At 37.1% G+C, this 21,857-nt stretch overlaps 1 protein-coding gene across 3 annotated transcripts in view; it reads left to right on the top strand.

Annotated features, from left to right (window-relative positions):
• UBE3D (ubiquitin protein ligase E3D) overlaps window positions 1–21,857 on the top strand; it is a 78,970-nt gene that overhangs the window by 18,004 nt on the left and 39,109 nt on the right. For all 3 annotated transcript variants that reach the window (XR_005256371.1, XM_038132454.1, XM_038132453.1), the window contains exon 8: window positions 2,882–3,051. Coding sequence is in view for 2 of the 3 variants with exons in the window: in XM_038132454.1 (XP_037988382.1) it covers window positions 2,882–3,051 (170 nt within the window). In the remaining variant the exon portion in view is untranslated. The remainder of the gene's footprint in view (window positions 1–2,881; window positions 3,052–21,857) is intronic.

The following is a 21,857-nucleotide window of genomic DNA, read 5'->3' as shown; positions in this document are numbered from 1 at the left end:
TTGGACTCTTTGAACACTGTCTCCTGTCTTTCAGTATTGAAGGAAAGGTGTTTTTTGGAGTGGGATTAGACTGTAAAGTGTTTTGAAAATAAGGCAGCTTGTATTTCAGGAGTGAGCTGAGAGGAGTGGGAAAATATCCCAATAAAATTAATACATAACAAAATGGAAGAGACCTGTCAGTCTGATTATTGTCCCTGTCTTGAAGGGCATGAGCAGAACTGATCTGCATTTGTTAAGATTGGAGGTGGGGTGGACGGTGCAGTGGTCAAGCAGTGAGATAATGAGAACCTTGCTGAGACTTAGCTGCCCAGCTCTCTCAGAGAGCTTTATTCTTTGTGAAATACATGGAAACAATATCTTCACCTGAGCACTCTGAGTGTGAGAATGAAATAGTTGAAATGAAAGATGTTTGCATTAGTGACCTGTGTGATGATGAAAGTAATGGTAATGTCTGCTATAACTAAAAACAGAGCTAGCAAGGAAAAATAAAAGATTTAGCGGGTTTTTTACCCATGTTAAATTCAAATTGATGCCTAATTGTCCACAATTTGATGCTGGAAACTCAGACTGAGATATAGGGAAACTGATCACAGAATCTAAATTGTGGTATTTCAGCTGTTTGACTCAAGTCCCATGAAGTATAACTGGGGTAGATTTGTTGCCACTTTTTCCCAAAGAACATATTTTTAAGTCTCTTGACAAGATCATTTAAAACCAAAAGAAAACAATGAAAGGAAGATCAACAACACCCCAAATACTTTTTTTTCTGATTCTGCCATTTCAGAAAAGGTAATCAATGGTGTTGTGAATGAATTCCACACTTTATGTATTTATTTTTCTGTAAAGTTTCTTTTCTTACTGGAGTTAATGTTGAAGGAATTTGCTTGTGCCAGCTCTGCTGTACAAAGAAGCAGAAAGAAAGGCAAGATTGCACATTGTGAATAACATAGTGGAAAGCACAGCTCAAAATATAAAACTTTTAGCCAGAAATACATGTATAACATTCTTAAGAGTCAACAGACTGAGTCTGGGTGAACAATTGTTCACTCAGATTGAAAGTAAGGTCAAAAAGTAATTCATACATGAAGAAAAAAATGAAAATGCTGCTTAAAGAAGTACGTGCAGTTCAGAAGTTGATTTTGCTCATGGCTGGGAATCCTTCCACACCCGGAGATTCATTTACTTTCTCTATATTGTATGCTAAATTATTAATACAGATCTGTTGGGTTGCTGGTGAGACAAAGACATTCATACACGTTCTAGAACATGATTGTGAGATGCCACATGTGGCACTTGTGTAGAAAGAGGTGCTTTTCCAATGGACTATGTTGCAATTGAAATGCTTTGGTTGCTTTCTCTGCAGCAGATTGCAGAAGGATTCTGAAAGGAGTAAACAGCTACTGCTACATTGTTCCCCTGTCTAGTCTGAAGGATATTCCCTTGCTGAAAAGCATCCCAGGAAGCTCCTTCCACACAGAATTGTTAGAAATTTCAAAAGGAAGAAACTCTGTTCAGTTTGTGTTGGCAGTGGCCTGTATTTCTGCACCATTTTTTTCCAACACCTCTTCAGCACTTGGCTTTAAGCACCTTGTGTAATGGTCCTAGCTAATGAGGTATATTTTGCAGTTTAGACTATAAATGTGTATAGTGAGTTACTAGAGCAAAACTGATGAACAACCACTTGCAAAGCCAAGTGTGGTTGCTTGTCATCATTCATGTGCGCATGGTAAAGTGATTCTCCTCCTCCTATCCCCTCCCAAGATATCTTTATCAATATATCTCATTCTTTCTTTATGAAGCTTACACTGTAATCTTCTGAGCCTTGGGCTCTGATAAATTGTGACTGTCACATTCAATTACAACATATACTATGTGTCCTGTTAATGACTGCTTTCTCCCTCCACAGGGGATATCATGTGTCTGCTACATAACATCATGTAACTTGTTTTACTTGAAGCTGATTAGATCATGAGAAGCAGAAGATTGCTCTCTAGTGAGCAACACTGTATAAATCCCATTTTCTATGATAAATATTTCATATATAAACATTTTATACAGGTGCCAGATTTGTAAAAATTGATTTCCATTGTTAACTTGGATCACTTCACTACTGCAGGCTGTGAATTAAGGAAAAGCCTGACTTATTTGTATGGTGTTGTGCAGGAAAGCCCTGGATCCAAGTCAGAACACTGATACCAAATCACACAAAGATTAAATAAGATCCATAACGGGATGCAAAAAGTTCAGATTTCTCAAAACTCTCCCCAGTAAATATCTCTCAAATTGCTGTGAGCAAGTAGGGCTGAAGAATCCCATTATGAAATTTGATATTTATTTTCCAAGTGAGGGTCTGCTGCAGCTGTTTGTAAATTCCAACATACTTTTTAGACCATGTTAATTGTTGTCTTTTTCCTTGCATGTATTAGGTCCATACAGTCATAACCACCATGTTTCTTCTAAAAATCCTCAATTTTTGGCACTTCAGTGGGCGGTCTTTCAGTTCCCTGTCTTTAGCCCTCAGTTGCTCAACACCATATGCTTGACTAATGCCTAAAAAAATTATGAAATTGGAGAAATAATACATCTGGTACTGCAAGAGATGACTTGGGACTATTTCTTTTGTTCCTACCAGAGGGAATGTGCTACAGTCACAAAAAGAGGCAGCTTCAATACTGATAAATCAGTATTGTATTACCCTTTTTTCTCCACTCTAAGCTGTGCAGACTCTGCTAAATAATAAAATGTCAATTTATGTCTGTTAATACTTTGTTAGAAACTTTGTAAGAATGTGGCTTTAGTATCAGCTGCTTTAGGGTCACAGTGAAATAACAAATTGAAGTGTATGTAATGTACAGTAAATTAAATTATTTTTCATTTATAGATCTGGCTTTTAAATTCTGACACATTGCTGGTAGAATCTATGGGAAGTTCCTCTTCCCACAGTGATTTTACACTGTTTGGAGATATCCTTACACCTAGCTCTGGACCAGTGGGATCCTGGAATGCTCTCAAAGTCCTTTACCAGCCATGCATTCAATGCAGAAATAAAGAGTAAGTACAACTTTTTTAAACTCAGATTCTGGTGTTCATTTGCTTTGCACTAATATTTCTGTCGTACTCTTTGGACAGTCTGTTAATCTCAGATATAAACCTCCTAGAATTTGCATATTTCTTAAAATGTGGTTTTAAGCAAATGCCAGAGGAGCAGTATTTGGTTTCTATTACAGCCAGAGAGAATTTGGTTGTTAGATTTTTTCATTTTAATATTAAAATATAGACCAAAGCGTTTTGTTGTTTCTAAGGGCACATGTCAGTAATTTAGGTATTAGCGTTTAAATTTAATTTGCATTCAGCCCAGTGATGATGTTATTTCAAAAAGAAGCAGGACCCTGAGAGAAAGGAAAAGAGAAGAGGTGAAGAAGGTAGTTCAGTACAGTGTCATAAAATTTTTTTTTGATATGTCTGAGTGTACTGGAGCCCTGATAAAGGAAACATTTGATTTCAGCAAGCTTTGAGTTTGACATTATGAAAAGCACACACTGCCTAACATGTTAGAGCCTTTATCTGTTGGAGAGCAAAGATAAGAGCATGCTGATTAAACAGTGGCTCCAATGTTTGCAGGTGATGAAGAATGATTTAAGCAGCATTTATGCCTTTCTTTGTGCAGTGATAGAAAAGAAAGCATCGATTTTGTGCAAGTCACACTTAAATGGTGGTTTGTTGTTGTTTTTTTTTAGACTTTGGAAACTAGGTGAAAGATTTAAATTAGTGGATGAAGACATTCAATCCAGACTCAGTCAATACACAAATAATTTATGTCCCAAGACCTCATAAAAGTACAACAGAAATGTTTTCTCACACAGACAAGCAAACGTGTATATGAATTTAATATTTTTGTAAGAGAACATACACCTTACAAGCATGTGTGATTCATTATAGTGTGTTTATCCTGAATGTTGCCAAGTGTATTCTTTTTATAATTCAAGCAGATGCAATAGTGAATAGCAGAAATAAACTGTGATGAATGGAGAGAATGCAAAATTTTAATATTTAGAGAAAAGGTCATTCTACATTGTTAATGTTAGTCATGTAAGAGAAAAAAATAACTATATTGATGTAATAGCTTCAGAAGATGGCTTTGGAAAACCTTTATGATCTAAATGTTATTTAGGGATCCAAAATACATCTTGAAGTATTATCATTTAAACTGCCTATTCTGAGAATGGGAGTGGTTTTGCAAGAATCTGTCTCAAATGAAAGATATTTCACTTACTACTCTTAAGTCTTACAGAAGTGTAACTTCCAATTTTGTTTCTCAAGTTTCATTTCTTTATCACTGAGAAAACTTAATTATGTTAACACACATTCATCTACTCTGACATGTTATTGAGATAGAAGTCATCTACTTAGTTATTTTCCTAGCATTCACAAGTGCTTTTCTTGAATGGAGTTCTCAGCAGCACTATTTTAGTGTGAGGTTATATTCAGTTCTTTCTATTTCCACAGACAGACTTGTTAGAAATCACCTTTTTTCAACTTTTTTTTCCCACTCCACTACTTTGTATTTATCTTTGGGATTTTGGAGTGAGCATAAGAAACAAGTGAGGTTTTAATTCTTCTCTGACAGTAGTTGGTATTTTCTCTATCCAGTTCCCGGAGAAGTGAAATAACAGAAGAGAAAGAATGGAAGATTTTTTTTTTTAAGCTTCAGAAGCCAAACTTTTGGTTTAGTATTGTTTTTCCATTTTTATATTTCTAGGAAAGAGCAGTAAAAAGTACATTAGCACTTCAATCTGTTTCCACTAACTAATTTATCAGCTGGCCTCAAGTACCACCTGAATCTGTGCAATCAGACTGAAAGCTGTCTATATCGAACAGGAATGTAAACTCAGCATAAGCAAAAACATGAAAACCAGTATGACTTATTTAATATGATGTGTTTGCATTTAGAACTCAAATTTTATTTCAAAATTCCGAACCAAGTGTCTGATTTCTTGATTAGTGCAAGTTCCAAAATTTTCAGATGCCCACATTCTGACAAAAATTATAACACTTACTTTGCTGTCTTCTGCACATACACCTACCTTTGGAATAGTGGAAAGGTTTCAGAGACCACGCCCTGCTTCCCATGAGAGGGGAATAAGCAAGGACACCTCCAGAGCAGAAAGGGATCAACAGGAGGTCTGCATTTGACTTAGACCCCAGCAGACCCCAGGAGCTGCAAGGGATAAATGTGCACTCTGGCATCCTGTTTTAGGTCAGAGGGCCTGTTCAGTTGCTGTGAGTCCCTGGGTACACTTAGGTTCTGTCCAATTCTGGCAGGGCCAGAATCTGAGCTGTGTGATGGGAGGGGAAGCCCCTTTCTTACTTGTGGACACTGCAGAGTCTGTGCTGGTTAGCTGGGACATAGGTTAAAACAGATTAAGGTTAAATAGAAGTAAAAGTATTGTTTTTAATATCTAAATATAATAGCACAATCACATATTTGTAAAACATGTGTAAAGAAATGAAACAAAATCTGTACTTAGTTTAGGTATACAAGCATAAATCTACTTATTGTGAGATAAATACACAGTTCCATTGTAGCAGTTGACGTCTTGGGCTTTGTGAAATTCTTCCTTGGCAAATGCTGCTGCTAAAGAGAGTCTGACTGACGTTGTCTAATAATTCACATTCAGGCTCCCTTTCCTGGGGATGCACTTGAATATTTTTCTTGAGGGGAGTGTAGAAGCTTTTGAATGTGATCTTCATTTCAAGACTTCCAGAGTGTCAGAAGAAATTTATTGTCTTACTCGAAAACTCATTTTATCCCTCCTTTATTCAGAGCTCAGTTTTGCAATTCTTTGTAATTAACTTAATGCTCTTCCTTGGATACAGAAGCGTTTTTCCCCTTAAACTAGGAATTATGTCCTGTGAACAACACTGCTTCAGTGAGCAACAGAACTCTCCTCCAGTAAATCACTGGCATATCTATCACTGTACCTTACATTCAGTATTGCTCTAAATGTTAACAATGCAAAGGAAACAAACATTCAAGTAGAATAAATGTCCATGGTTCATTACTGGCTGCTGACTGGTAATTACCCATTTGGAGTTATTGCTGTTTAGGGATGGCTGATCCTGAAGCCTTTTCTAACAAAGCTGTGGTCTGAGTTACCTGTTGTGTGGCATCAACAATATGCTGATTTCATGTCAAATTTGTTGATCTGTGTTGACCATCAGCTCCTTTCTAGGTAGATTGCGGTCTAATAAGCAGCCATCCTCTTTTTTATGGGCAGGTGTCCTTTATCAAATTACATCCTAATTTTGTTCAGAATTTTTTTCCTTCTTGGTTGTGACTGGTTTTCTTCCCCAACATGTGTCCTGTTGATGGTCCTTCCTAGCTCCGTGTTGTCTGTGGAAGGAAGAAGCATCTCTCTTCTTCCAGTCTCGGGGAGAGCAGCTGATATATGAGATGGGAACAAACTGTGAACATGTTATGTGGAGCCTCTCTCTATATACCTTTATTTTGGCAAGGAATTCTTAACAACTGTGCTCTGGGTATTCTCTGTATATTAGGCTGCTTTGCTTGAGGACATTCAGTAGCTTTTAAGGCGTTGTGAAGCTACAATAGGGTTTAGTGTACCCAGACATGCTACTTATAATAGTTCTTGTCATTTCTCCTTAGAGCTGTATTTCTCTGTCTTCCTGAGGGTAGCCTTTAAGTGTTGTAGTGATTTATATCTTACTCCTTCAGCAGTGAAACAGGGCTAGAAACACTTAGGTGTGTGTTATGTGTGATAATGCAAGTTCTGGCTAAGTCTGTCTGCAGTTAGGCTTTTGGCCCTTGGGAGAGCTTTATGAAAATTCTTCTACAGCAAATTAGTTGAAACTGCATGAAAAAAGTATCTTATAAATGTGTTTGAGTTCCATTAGAGAAGGATACCTCATGCATTTTCTGCTCTGTCCTTTATGGATCCTGTGCATGTGATTATGTTGGTTCCTTCCACTTTTCTCTCAACAAGGCTACTTTTCTCCACCTACAAATCTGCTGTGCAGACAGAAGAGGTCTTCTTTCAAGTAGCAGGTTCTTAGCAAATAACACCTTATGCAAACAGCCTTAGCTGCTGGGAGTGATAATAGTAAATACTGCTGAAGTGAGAGTGTTGTAAAAATGTATGAAGAAAATTGAAAATGTGGTTACATGGCAATTTGACCATAACTTGATCTCAGAAAATATATGTGAAGATACAGTGGGAGGAAAATTGCACTTTTCCCTTTAGAGTAGAGTGCTAGGCAAAGCTTTATCAAAAGGTCGTTGATAGATTTTTGTATCTCATATGCATCTCTGAATGGTTTACAGCTTTTGCAGAAACCTTTTCCTATGTAAAAATTTTCTGCTTATTTGGGAGTTGAAAAATAACTTCCAGAAATTGTTCATTTTATTAGCTTTAGAGGGACAAGAATAAGCTGGAAAATTGAGTTTGTGGCTGAAAACCTGGAGGGTTTGAGTCCTAGTGCTTTTATTACAGTCCATATATAGTTAGCTGTTTATGAACCTGTTATTGATGTATTCCAGAATGTTGTTTATTTCTCCCAAGAATGGCTTTCATTCTATATATGACCCTTGAGTAATTCACTTCTCATAAATACATCAAACTGTGTCCTATTTCACTGATTTTTGAATGTCTGAGATTTTTGTACTTTTTCAGTGACTCTTGCCTGTAGAAAACACATGGGACCACACAGATCAATAATTGATTGACTGAGGAGTGATCAGTGTTTCTCTGGTTTGTGCTCTCTGTAAGCTAATTTCTCTGTCTGGAATGATTAAAAGAGTGGATGTGATTGTAAATAGGACATGGAAGGTCTGGTTTGTTTCAGATTTTTTTTTTCTGTTCCCTCTTGAATTATTTCATGGTGTTGAGTTTAGAGAACTAACACCATGAGTGGGGTGAGTTATGTTAAAAGAGATGACTGAAAAGTCAGGCAGAAATTTTTAAAAGATAGAGTCTGATGCCAATCAGGGTTTTGGGACAGGAAGGAAAAGAATACTTCTCAGAGTTTGATGGACATATGGAAGCTATAAGCCTCATGAAATTTGAATGCTTAGGCAGCAGACTGCTCTTCAGTACTGGTAACATCCCTTCCCACCTCTGAGAAAAAGTGTACACAGCTTTTAGGTATAACTTTCAGGAGAAATATCCTGACTTTCTTGTTTCTTGAAACTACACTTGCAGCAGCCTTTTATGGTAGTTACTTAGGAACTTAGTTCTTGCTCTTAAACATGGACCTGATATATCTTTCTGTTGTATTTTTGGTATCTAATCTTTGCTATTTAAAATGGTCCTAGAAGTACTAATTGAAGTAGAGAAAACTGTTAGGATAAACTTTTTGTCTACTGAACAAATTCTCATATTTTTTCTCAAAAATTTGGCTCGTTTTATCATTCCTGATGAGCTTTTTGCTTAGGTTGCCTTTTTTGTTCATGTTTTGAAATTCCACATTGAAGTCAGAGGAGGAAGGATTCCTACTGGTTTTTAAAATGGGATTTGTAATCCCAAATTGCTTATCCATTTGTTGATAATCTGACTGATAGCCTGCCTGTCTTCTTCTGTATTGTGAAAGGTGCTGTTGTATTAGTACTTATCTTGCAGGGTGCTGCTTTTGTTCTCTGCATTAAAAGTGTTAAATGCTATCTACAGAATAATTTGCAATGTAAAAATATGAAATTGACTGTAAGGGCTATTGCTGAACTACTTCTTATGGTCTATTTTTTTTAAAGAAAAGATAGATAAATATTGCTTTAAGATCTCTGATCAGAAATATGCTTTTGAATCAGGATTTGTGATTCTGTAATGTGGTAAAACAAAAAATAAATGTCAGGCTTTTACCTTTTTTCCATATTCTTCATATTTATTTGTGAAACACTGCAATTCAGGTGAGCACAATTTTGGTAGTTTTCATGTGTCTTTGACTCATCTTGCTGTAGTTCAGCTCTTTGAGGAATATTAGGATTGGTAATAAGAGAAATGTCAAGTTGGGTGGCAAAAAGTTGTAAATTAAAAGCAGCAAGACTATCTGAAACCAATTTAAAATGTATTGTCAGAAACAACTGCATTGCCAGGTAGTTAGTAGCACTTATAGGATGATAGGAATATAAGAAATGCCATGCTGGGTCAGAGCACTTTAGCATGTAGTTCTGTATCGTCCCTCCAACATCCACAAATGTTCTTCAGAGTAGTGTGTGAGCACTTTCTTGTAGTGCTCAGCTCTGTAGTTGTATTAAGGATGTCAGAGGATACAGCCCTGCCTATTTCCTTTACTGTTTGTTCATTCATCTTTTGATCATCTGTTTGAATAAATACTTTCTGGCCTTCTGGTGCTGTCTGCCTCCACAATCGAGTGACAAGTTCCAGAAGTTCACTGCTGATGTGTAGTACTCATTTAACCTCCCATGAAATCACGTCCTGCTAGATTTTAGGTGGGGATTAGCAAGTGACAATTCAGAATTCCCGCCAGCTAAATGGACATGGGGATCCTAAACTACAGCATGTAGTGTTCTTGCTGATTACAGTTAGGGGCTAGACTTGCTGGAAGGAAATGAATGTCACATCTACTCAAGTCTTACTATGTATATGTATAGCTCTCATTTTGCTTTCCTTGTAACACTGCTTTTTTTAAAACCAGGTAGCCTAAATATGATAGCGCTGATCCATTGAGGGTAATTTTATAATCATACATCAAACATAGCAGATTTCCACTTGGATGCTTGCAGTTTGTTTCTCATAGACTTATAAAGACTGTTGGGTTCGCTTGGGAACTGTAAGTACTCAACTCCTGTAATGCCTTTAAAATGACGGGATCTATTTGAGCAGGCAGGAATCAAATAATGAGCCAAGAGTGAAAAATCAAATCTCATAAAAGCTTATTGGACAGATGGTTGACATGAACTACTTAGACCTCAAAACTTGATTTATTTATTGGATTTTAGTATCTTGGCCTGTTTTAAATTAATTAGCATTTGTTGTTTCTATTGTATTTCTCCATGACAGGCTGTGTAAACTAACAATACTTTGCGATTTAAGCTGCCACTTTTACTTGAAATATTTTTAAATTGGTAAGGCTAAAGCAAATTGGGAGTGTATGACTTGAGACCAAGGAAGAAAAGGCTTATTTATAAAATTGGTCAGGATACTTCCATCTTTATGTGTGCAGCAACAATAGGATATTGCTGCTGGTTGCCTGTTTTGAGTGCTGTGGCATCAAAACAGAACAAGTAATTCTTATGATGGCTCCTCTGCCTACTGGCCTTAAGCTATAAATTAAATTATTTGTATAATTAATAAGCATAATAAGTGATACCTATCATAGAATCACAGAGTGGGAAAGGTTGGAAGGCACCACTGTGGGGCCATCTGGTCCAACCTCCCTGCTCAAACAGGGTCATCTTAGAGCATATGGCACAGAATTGAATCCAGATGGTTCTTGAGTATCTCCAGTGAGGGAGACTCTGCAACCTCTCTGAGCAATGTGTTCCAATACTCAGTCACCTGTGCAGTAAAAAAGTTCTTCCTCATACATGGGTAGAACTTGCTGTGCCTCAGTTTCTACCCATTGCTTCTTGCCCTGTTGCTCAGCACTACTGAGAAGGGCCTGGTTCCAACCTCTGACATCTTCCTTTAGATCCTGATAGACATTTATGAGGTCCCCTCTCAGTTGTCCCTTCTCCAGACTGAACAGGCCCAGCTCCTACATCTGAAGTCCACTCTAATTAACTTTATATACAAAAGGTTTATAGCTGTCTTGTTTTCAGCTGTTGCATCTCCTGTTTGAACAAGGTCATCTACTGAAAGACTTCTCATTGAGCTGGTGTTTGTGACACAGTTTTTCCATGCCTACTTCACTTACTTTTATCAAAAATCAGTTTAAGTCTGTCTGTAACATCAATTCCTGCATCAGCATTGACTTGGTTTAAACACAGATTTAAGCCTTCCATCTAAATCCCTTTTCTATTCCTTTTTTCTTCTTCTGCTCTTGCTCATGTCCAGAACTTGGTTGCTAGGCTGCATGCCTCCCTTATCCTGTTTCTTGTGCTTCAAAGCTGAGACTAGCTTTCCGTTTTTCTTGACCCATAAAATTTTAAGAAAGCTCATAAAACTAAAGAGCCAAAACAATCTGCCTTCACTAATCTGACTGTGTCAAGGTGTGTGTGTGGTGCAGCCCCCACAGTGCTCTCACAAGGTTGGTGTGTGGCCCTGTGTGATTCCTCCTGCTGTGCCTCGTGTCTGCAGCCGTACAGCAGGACTCTGGACAGCTCTGCCTAAGAGCTGCCAAGGGCTCCATCAGCATCAGCCAGGATTAAACAGGCACTGGTAAATCTCTGCTGTAGCAGAAAGGGGGAAGCTTCAGAATAGTTGAAGGGGAAAACTTGGGAAATAGCTCTGAGGACAGGAGGTGTTAAAACTAGGGACAGTTTTGGGAAGGGTGGAGGGATTATTTATGGAAGAGTATTTCCTTGCACAGAGGAAAACTGACAGACATGTGAGGACACATACTGGCAGAGGATATGGAAAAGGGGCTAGTAGAAAATCTTTCCAGATACGCAGTCAGTCTGCTGTGAGTTTCCAAAGTGAGCTGTGGGATGTAGTAATAGATGTAAAAAAATCTATACTAGTTTAGGGTTTTGACTTAACTTGAAGCTTACTTTTAGGAGAGGAAGCTGTGCTCTTGACTGCTGGTTTTATTTATTTAGAATTTAATTGCTTGTTAAATTTGACTTCTAGCCACATCTGATACTTCAGTTTTGAGCTACCTGCATAGAGTGAGCTTCTGTACAATTTTTGCAAGAGGTATAATTTTTTGTGGAGCGGGAAAATGATAGTAAAAATAAACTCGTCTATTAAAATTGTGGTTTCAGTGTGAAAGGGAAAATATGACATATATGAAATTCTAACTTCAGTCATTAGGCTTTTGTTTGGCAATGGTTTAGATTGAATGAATAGAAAGAATAATTCTTGCTGTCAGCAAATTCAGGATCAACCGCTTCTATTATTTGTGGTGTTTCTTGCTTTGCTGCAGGTAATTGCACCTTAAAATACAGAATTTCCTTCCCTTCTGAAGTCAGTACATCAGGAAAAAACTTCAAAGCATCAAGCTGAGAGATTTTTGTGAACAGTGATTACAGCATTTTTTTTGTACAGCAGGATAACTTCTCCCTTTGGATTCAGACATAATGTTCTGGAGTGCCTGGTATTTGTGAATATTTCTATATGGAATATCAACAGTGCTGTGGAAGAGATTTAATTTTACCCAAAGGCTTAAAAATCAGAGGCCAGAAAACATTTTCATCTTTATATTGTTCTGAAAATCCATTTCAACTTCAGAAATGGCCCCCTGCTTGGTATAATAGGACTTTAAAAGGGAATTAAAGTTTATGGAGCATGTATAAATCTTCATGTGGCACAGCTGGTAGGAATAACCTCTGTAAGAGCACCCAGGCAAGTGCTTTATACTGTGGCTAGGGAACTTAGAGCTTTATGTACAGGGTAACAGCAGTGCCATCTCATCATACAGACCATTGGTTCATTCAGCTTTGATTTAATTTGATGTTTTTCTTCTTAAATAATTTTTCTCTGCTGCTTGCCTGGTTTGCTTTGCTGACAAAACCAGTGTTACTATTTGTGGCTATTCCACAACCCTGAATGCTCACCTGTTTCAATAGTGTTAGGGCAGGGTTTCAAAGACACCATCCCTCTGGTACCAGGGACAGTGTTGAGACTGCTGGCTGCTGTGACAGCGGCAGTGAGCTCATATTAGGGCTGTATTTTCTACTTAGTGCTTGATTCCCATGCTTTGTGGTTAGAGCCTTTCTGGGGACGGTGTGTGACCATTAGTAACAAGGCAAGGGGATACAATGTTGCTAACTGGGTTTGCTGCTGCCTCTCTGCCACTCTCCCTGCACGACCTAGATGGGAAACTCAGATTGTCTTGCAGAAGCCAACCCTGCTTTTCTATCATGGTCTTAGGTGAGGTTACTGTATCAACTGTTTGCCTTGCTTTTGCAGCACAGACATCTGAACCACTTGACAGCCAAGACCTCAGGTGCTGTAGTGTAGAGCATATGGTTGAAAGTAAATTGTTGCAAATTTTGGATTGCTTAAAGACACTGCACATTGAGCCATGGAAGTTTAGGAAATGAGTGACGAGCACTTCAGGTGTCCAGGCAGGGTAAACTGCTGAGACCAGTAGCTTCATCAGCCCTGCTCATCCATCAGGTCATTGAATACCAAGACTGAGTGATGCAAATACCTCCCAGTGTGCTCACAGTGCACAAAAATAGCAGGTTACACCAGCTTTACAGTATTTCTGCATTGGGTCTGAATGTCTTCTTTTTCTTCACCTGTAACTACTAATCTAAAAAAAAAAATCTTAGTTAATAAACCTATGCTGATTTATCATAATTGCATCCATCAATCCATTTCTAATGACTAGTGGCATGAATTCTAACAGTCCCTTCTCTAAGGCCACATTAGTCAGTATAGGCTCAGACTGAAATGTAGAACATTTTTTTCCCAAATTCATAAGGATGTGTAAAAAATTTATGATGTTGCTTTAACAAGGCCCACTGAGATTTGGGATTATATATCTAAGCCCTTATTGAAGACAAAACCTTTCCTATGTTTAGCCATGCAGAGCAAAGCTGCTCTTCAGACAGCACTTTAAAAATGAAGATAATTTGATAAATATAGAATTGAAATCATAGAGAAAGGTATGAGGGATCTTCCTTCTGAATTCCTTTACTGCAAAGCCACAGTTACTGTTAACAAATATAAAATGTAAATTGGAGTGGCAGCAGCTCTTGAATTTTAAGACCATTTCACTATACTAGGAACCAGCAGTGGAAATCTTTAGCATTGTTAGAAGAAAACTACTTGCAATACTGAAGAAAAATAAGAGGATGGAAGATAGACCTCATTCCCTATCAGGAGAATTCATTCTCCTATACAATTAATCTGATTTCTTAGTCTCACTCTTCAGCACCCAAATCTCTGTTCTTTCTCTAAATGGTAATTTTTACTCAGGTATGCCAGTGTTGGGGCCTCAGTTTAGCATCCCTCTACTTCCTTCCTCTGGGAAACTCTAGAAGGAAAATTAAGTGGAATGTATTTCATGAGATATTTTATGTTCAACTCCCTCTTGTTTTCTTTGAGGAATTAATAAATTAAACTGCTTCCTCAGGCTTGGAAATTTAAAAATCTGATTTAACATTAGGCCATTTAATTAATTAAATTATAAAAATTGAACCTAATATTTTTAGGAAGGGTATTTTACAGGAGGGCACAGTGTGGTTGGCAGAAAGTTTTAGGTTCCACACTTTCAAAGCACGGGAGTTATTCTAGACCTTTTCACTCCTTTGCTTAAACCTGAGCAATCTGTCTATCCAGAAACTTCAGTGCATTCTTTGTCTCTCTCAAGAAACCAGGCGTTCTCCTTTTGTAAGGGTTATAGATTGATAAATATGTACACTAAGCCATTCAGCCTTCCTTTGGGTAAATTTCTACTATTTTAATTTTCAGTTTTTGCTGTGAAAGTATTTAGATTCACTGGGAGTTCATACTAGGCAGTCTATAGGTAACTGAGCTGCGCAGTCCCAGAAAACCTTGAAGAAAAATTGGAAGCCTGAATGTGGCTGGGGATGGTATTGCTGTGTTTTCAAGCAGTGACACTGAGTATTGTATGATGGAATGCAGACACCTAGGTGTTCTAGATTAATAATTAAGCTACAGGTACTGGTCTTTAAGCAGCATCTGCATGTATTTTTACGCTGTGTAGATCCAACAGGAATATGTAACCCCTCCTATTACAGATAGGATGTTGTAATAGGAAAATGATGTTTTCTTTCAATAAAAATGATGGGAACATTGTCTTGGAATGTCCTTGTATTCACCTTGCTTAATGTAGAATGATTTAGTCTGGATACAAAGTTCTGCTTTTAAGGATGAAGAGTTAGTAAATCATTAAATCTGATGAAACACTAAACAATTATTGTCCATATCTTGAATTAGTTTGCTGTTGTGGGGCCCTCTTTTGTTTTTTCTGCAGCATCTCTGAGATTTGAGATTTTGTTAATAATGAGTGTTGCAGTTGAGCACACATGACATAGTTGCTGCTGCTCTGTAGATATTTCAATCAGAGTTACCAATTTGGAAATCATCTGATAGCTGTTTTGGGCAAGCAGACCAGGTATATTTAGACTGACTTCAGTAATATCTCAGTGAATGAAGGAGGATTTCAAACACATGAAACTAGAAAGCAAGTCAATCACAGATGAAACTAGGAGCTTAAATAACTCAAAATAATTCTTGACATTGCATTTGTGATGCTTAGAATTATTATAAGAGATCAAGAATAGTAAGTACATGTTTTTAAATCTTGGACATTGTATACTAATTTATTTTGAAATAGATCTACTAATAAAATTCCTTGCTAAAGTCCTGCAGCTTGGTTCACTTCCCCTGTTTCCATTATGAAAGCTTCTACTTCTCTTTGAAAGCTAAATTATCTCTACAGTCCTCAGCTTTTTTTTTTTTTTTTATCCCCTTGCTCTTAGAATAATTTACTCACCTGAGAAGTGATTGAGTGAACTGAAGTGAATTAAATGTCATTTCAAATACATAGGTCTTCTCTTTCTTAAGCATCTGACCCTCAGTGGGTCTGGGCATACTGCTCATGAGGTTTTTGAAACCTTTTGTACTGAACTAGTAGAAAAATTTAATTCTTGTATTTGATCTGCCTTGACACTGTTTAGAATGGTGGGTTTGGATTTTTTGATTGTCTCTTTATCAACCTTTCACATTTTACATGGTGAAAAGTAATTCTCAGATACTGGACAGAGCGTTTGTACAGAGGGAAACTTTCTGTGAAGGGCCCTTGTATTTGTAATAGGATATCTGATACCACATTTTTCATGTTCACTAATAGAACACCTCATTTTGATGATTTTTAAATAAAGATTATAGTTTCATGGAGAGATGTAAAGGCACTTTCAGGAGAGTAGTGTTACTGATAGCATCTGGACATTCAAAAATTTAGACATGCCTATATTTTTGGAAAAGACATTTATGTCTTCCTCCTGAGTCTCCTATTTTATGATTGGAGTTTCCAACCTTGAGAGGGGAAAGACTGAGGAAAGAGTGTGTAAAATCATTCCTCAGTGAGAGTTTGGTGGAGCCAAATTGGAGTTTGGAGAGTTTGGAAGTGGACCCCAGGAGACAGCAGAGATATTTTGAGTTTTCTCTGGTCCTACGTAGTGTCATGATGCCTGGAGGGCTGAGAGACAGTCTGTTGTCTCAGCCTTCAGGTGGGAAGCTCAGCTGCATGCAGGAGATGCTGGCTAATGTGCAGACAGTGAGGAGAAGGTGCTCTACATTTATCACTTAACTCTAGAATCCCTTGATAAGATTCTCTACATTCTTAAGGTTGGTTTATGGAAAAAATACAACAAGGCAAATACCTTTATTTTTTTCCTCTGGGAAAATGAAGTGTTTGTGGCAGTACTTGGACTTGGTAGTATTAGGTTAACAGCTGTACTGTATTATCCTAGAGGTCTATCCCAATTGAAACGCTTCTGTGATTTTATACCTTCTGTCTGTCTTGCTAGATATCTCCACCTTTCTTCTCCTGCCCTGACTTTTAAGCACATTTGCTTTATTTGCACAATTTTGGAGATAAACCTTTTGAGTTATACTTTTCCTGGAATATCTGTGAAGCAAGTGTTCACCTAGAGGAATACATTGTTAATGATGAAAAGAACTATAGGTTGGCAACAACAGTTGCAAGAAGAGTCTTCTGAGGAAAGCAGCTGGTCCAGCAGACATCACTAGTTCCATAAGCAGGCTTCCCTAAAATTAAATGAACCTTTTACGAGTGAGCTGTCTGGAATTACTTTGCATTTACTAGAGTAACTATATTGATGTCAACAGGTGCCCTAAAGGAGCTTTTACACAGTACTTTGTTTTTCTACAGCTCTACTACGCACTTGTACCCTTCAGGAAATAAGCGCTATTAGAAGAGGCGAACATGCATTTGCTGGGGCAAGTGGCCTTTACATATCCTTAAATACATTACATGTTGAGAGGTTACCAAAAAACAAAAAAAGACATGTAACCTGAGAATTCAAGTACTTCGTTCATACATACTGGGAAGAGAGGCATTTTAGCTTAATGGTGTTGCTGCTAACATTTGATATTCCTTACAAGTAAGATGGCACCAGTTAGCATAGGTCAGTGGCACACTGCTGTGTCCTCTGCATCCATCCCAAGCACAGAAGTCTACAGTTGTTGTCATACATTAGGGAAATAGTGAGCGAGTTCTAATTTAGAGCAAGATGTATCCAGGAAGGAATCAAGAGGTGCTTAAGGTGAAGAAGAGTATTTTAAGAGGCATTCTAATCTATCCCTTCATTCGGAGTTGTATAGCCATATTCAAGAAAACTGCATTGTAAAGTCATAGTATTGCTTTTGCTATTGCCATCCTCCACTATGGTGAATTATCAGCAGTGATCTGGCTGCAGGACTCTGATCTTTATTGTTTTCAGAGAAGTTACTTTATTCTTTCTACCTGGGATGCAATAAGACATGAAAAAAAAAAGCGTCCTAAAGCATTAACACAACCATGAAGGTGAAGAAGCTTATTCTAAAGCATCAGCCATGCCGTTTTTATGAGAGTAATTTGGTTCTCCTTTTAGTGGGACCACATTGCTTTGCTGCTGAGAAGTCAGCAATTGCATTGTACTTTGGAGCTGCACCAGCAGTTCTGCATAGTGTGGATGTTAAAGAGCAGTCACAGCAGACTTCAGGCGATGCTCAGCAAGAGCTAAACTCCAGTGCTTTTCTTGGTTTTGTAGGAAAATTAAATTTATGTGGATTCTACTCTTGCACCCAGGTAGGCAAAAATTACGTATGAAATTTTAAAAAGTAGTTTAAAAAATATATATTGTTACAGAATTAATTGTCTGCCATGTTTTCCTCCTGTTATATCTAGCTATGTTTGACATCACAAGCCCAGCAGGAGCTTTTTCTCCATTAGCTTGTATCCCTCAGTCAGATGCTCTAAAAAGAACTTCACTGTAACTGATGAAAATTTGCAGCAGTTTTCTACTTTTACAGGTTCAGTTTCTGCAGTAAGCTGTTGATCGTGTAGATAAATGAGGAAAGACTGTCGCTATCCATAGACAGTTGTTGCTATGGGTTGGCTCTGTGGCTAGATCTCTGCTGCTATGCCTTTGTGGACTGTGGTTTTGCTGGTAGAGCATATTCTGGGACATACCCAGCAGGCTTAGGATTTTATATCCAAGACCAGTTCCCATGAAATTAAAATCACTTTTTCTCTTCATTCTTTGATGAGCCTATTTCTGCTTACCTGGTGCTGAAACTAAATAAAGACTAAATATGTCTTAGTTGTACTCACAGACCATCTGTACATAGTTTGAGTACTGTTGAAAATTTTAAATTTAGTACATATGCGAGTGTGTGTAGTCCCACATATCTAGGTGTCCCATTGAACATAAGTCTGCTTTAGACATTGTTGCTTGATTTAGGTTTTCATACATCCATTTTAGATCCTATGAAACTTCAAACTACAGGTTTCAGAATAGATTAACACCTGCTAATCCTTCTGTGATGTTTAAGCTTTATTTCAGTGATTCTCGCAGCTGAAATTGTGTTTTGTCTTCCACAGAGACTGTACAGTTGGTGCTGTTTTGCAATGGAATGAAAATATTTTATGGGTGATAAGAGTTTGCAGCTTAAAATTAATGCTTTTGAAATTGCATAGCAGCCAGATGGAGGAGGGAAGGCAATGTAGAAAAGAAGTTGGTGAACACCCAAGAATATTTAGTCTGGAGAAGTATGTTGAGCATTACTTTGAAATTACATACTACAAGGCAAAGTTACTCCTGGACAGAATTGAAATATCAAGATTTATTGCCATGCAAGAAGTTGCAGTATGTTTAGATAGCTTTCTGTGCTTCTGAGGAATAATTCGCTTGTAAAGAACCTTGTCTGTCTTGGATCAGTACATTAGCACAGTTGTTTGGTTTTCTGCTTTTGCCCTTTTCCCTTTGAGGAAAAAAAAAATTAATTCTATGGACTATTCAGAGGCTTTGTTCTGCAAATAGCATTTCCTAATAAATATCCCCAAACCAATGTAGTTACATTTAAGTTAATGTAGGGCAGTTGAGTCTACTAAAAATGTTGGTAAGCGTGAAGTAATTTGGGCTTTGCTTTACAGTTTGAAATAGGCAGCTTTACTTCTCTTTCTGACTTCCCTTAAATAGCTTACAGTGATCAAAGCATGTCAAGAAGTTATAAAATAATTTCAAATGCATTAATAAAATTAATGTCATTGAGATTCATATGTAGTTGTTTAATGCAAACAAAATTATTTAATCCACTGGCTTTTAATGTACCTTTTAGCATGAGTTATTTAATCTATGCTATATATTTGAGTTAGAAATGAGAAGTACATGTGGAGTACGGATTTTAAAGCATAAAAGCATCTATCAGAGCAAATAGCATAATTTTAATTGAAAGGTGCTTTGAAATACTACAAGACCAGTTGATACCTCTTATGTCAGCCCATCTGAAAAATATTATGACACTGGTACTCTGGTGAGATTAAATCTGAATTTTCATTATAAGCTTTTCTTATTAGTATTAAATAACTTGCCCTTTTCAAATGGTGACACATTGAAAGTTCAAGAAGGACTTACATTTTGCAGGATGGGGTGTATTAAACCTGGTGAATTGTTTTTGCAGTGGATTTCTAGCTAACTTCTTTTTGACTAGTCTCCCGATTTGCATATTTTTTCCAATCAAAGTATTCATTACTCAGAAAAAAAGCTAGAAGACTGTTAATAGTGAGCAGGTCCTTCTATATGCAATTATGATAGTCATTTATAGAAATATGTATCATTGTATGTTAGTAGGATTGTGTATATAACTAATATAATTATGTATACTACATTAAAGTATATGTACTACATGCTATATATATGATGCACTTTAGTGTAAGAATTGTATATCAGTAATTTTATAATGAGAATGCTTTGCAAGTGATAGTATTTAAGATCATGTGAAAATACAGAAATTCAGTTAAATGAAGTCTTGTCTCTGTAGTGCTACACTGAAAAAGAAAACGTTTCAAACTTCAAGATGGAGCTTCTGTGTTGACCACTGTAGTCCATTGCAAAAAATACAAAGAGGCATGCTCTCTGCCTTCTTACTTCCCTAAATATTTTGCTCTTCTCTTGCTCATTTCCTTTCAGGGATACCAGTGAGTTAAATTTCTGTTCTTCAAGTTCTTGTTTTTTATGAGAGATTTAATACCTATTGGTTTGGGATACCATGCAACTAGTAAAGGTCCCAGGGAAAATTTGCTCAAAGCCCACACTTGACACTCCAAGCTGCTCGGGATAAATAATGAATGGTAGAACATGACCACAGATGTTTGTTTCAGGATGGAAGCAGTGGTTCTACAAAGCAAGTTTTTCTTGCAAAGGAAAGAAATACTTTCATTGTAGACTGTGAAATACTGCACTTCTTAGTCGTCCATATTATTTAAATTTTGGTAAGAGTTCAGTAGCTAATGAGCAGCCATTGATTTTTATGTTGTTTTTAGATCGCTGAAGGGATAATTAAAAGTATAAATAACTTAGCCTCCTGGTACATTAAGTATATAGACACATCATCAACCATAATTAAGAATTGTTTTTAGATTAAATCACTTTTACAAATAGTTATTTAATTTAGCAGGTTTGTCCTTTGGTTCAGTAAAGTCATCTGTCATTTCTCTCAGAGCTGTAGCTTGTGGAAAGGGCAGCTTTAGCAACATTCACTGAGCTCTGAGATTCAGGGCTGAGCTTCTGTCAGCTTTTATATGGGATTCTTCAGCACAGACTTGATTCATCAAAGCACTGAAGCTACAGTTAACATCTCCTTCAAGAGTTTCACAGCATTTGAAGCCCTAAATGCAGAGCACATTTACCTAGATCATAATTAATAAAATCTAGTTAGTACACTGCCTCAGCTACACTGAGTAAGAGCTTCTGCATTTTCCGGTTTTGACCTGTGTAGACTACCCTCGCTTAGTGTATTTATAGAAGTAGCCTGCTAAATCAGAGGTGATGATGGGGATGTTCTGGAAAGGAAAAAAGGACTTATCTGTTCCTCTTCAAAAACAGACTTTGTCGGTTGCTGAGACAGCTCAGTTGCATTTAAAAGTGAATCTCATGTACAATGAAGGATTATTATTGATTAATGTCTTAAGCACTGATGGAAGAGGCTTCTTTTGAAATAAATGCAATCTAGTCAGAAGTCTGGTCCAGTTTTTCAAAATCTTGTGAGAATCTTCATCAGTTTTTCTCAGGTTTGAAATACTAAGTTTTCTTTTTCTTCCCTGATGTGCCATGTACATTGCATTTGTCCATGAAGACTTAGGATGTTGTGGGTGGGTTCCATGACCTGATGGATGACTGTGTTAGTTTACTAGTTCTTATATAAAGAAATTATGAAATAAATGTATTTCATTATTTTGGTGTTTTAAAACTTGCTTTTAAGAACACAGTTTTGAAATGTTATTCTAACTTATATAGACAATTCATTGGGATCAATTCCACAGTGAACAGTGGACAAATACCATTCCCTGATGCATGGTGATTCAAATGTAAAACATTTTCTAAAACCACTGTGATTAATTATTTGATCACAGAGATGTAACTGTCTTTAATCTTATATGAGTAGTTGTTTTCAAGTTTTACTCCCCTCTGCTTTCAGAATTAATTGCTTGAATTTCAGAGAGCATTTGTTGATTTATTT

The sequence above is a fragment of the Motacilla alba genome, chromosome 3, assembly GCF_015832195.1.
Source record: "Motacilla alba alba isolate MOTALB_02 chromosome 3, Motacilla_alba_V1.0_pri, whole genome shotgun sequence".
NCBI lineage: Eukaryota > Metazoa > Chordata > Aves > Passeriformes > Motacillidae > Motacilla > Motacilla alba.
Note: the sequence above shows the minus strand (reverse complement) of the source record. Positions and strands in the feature narration are given on the sequence as shown.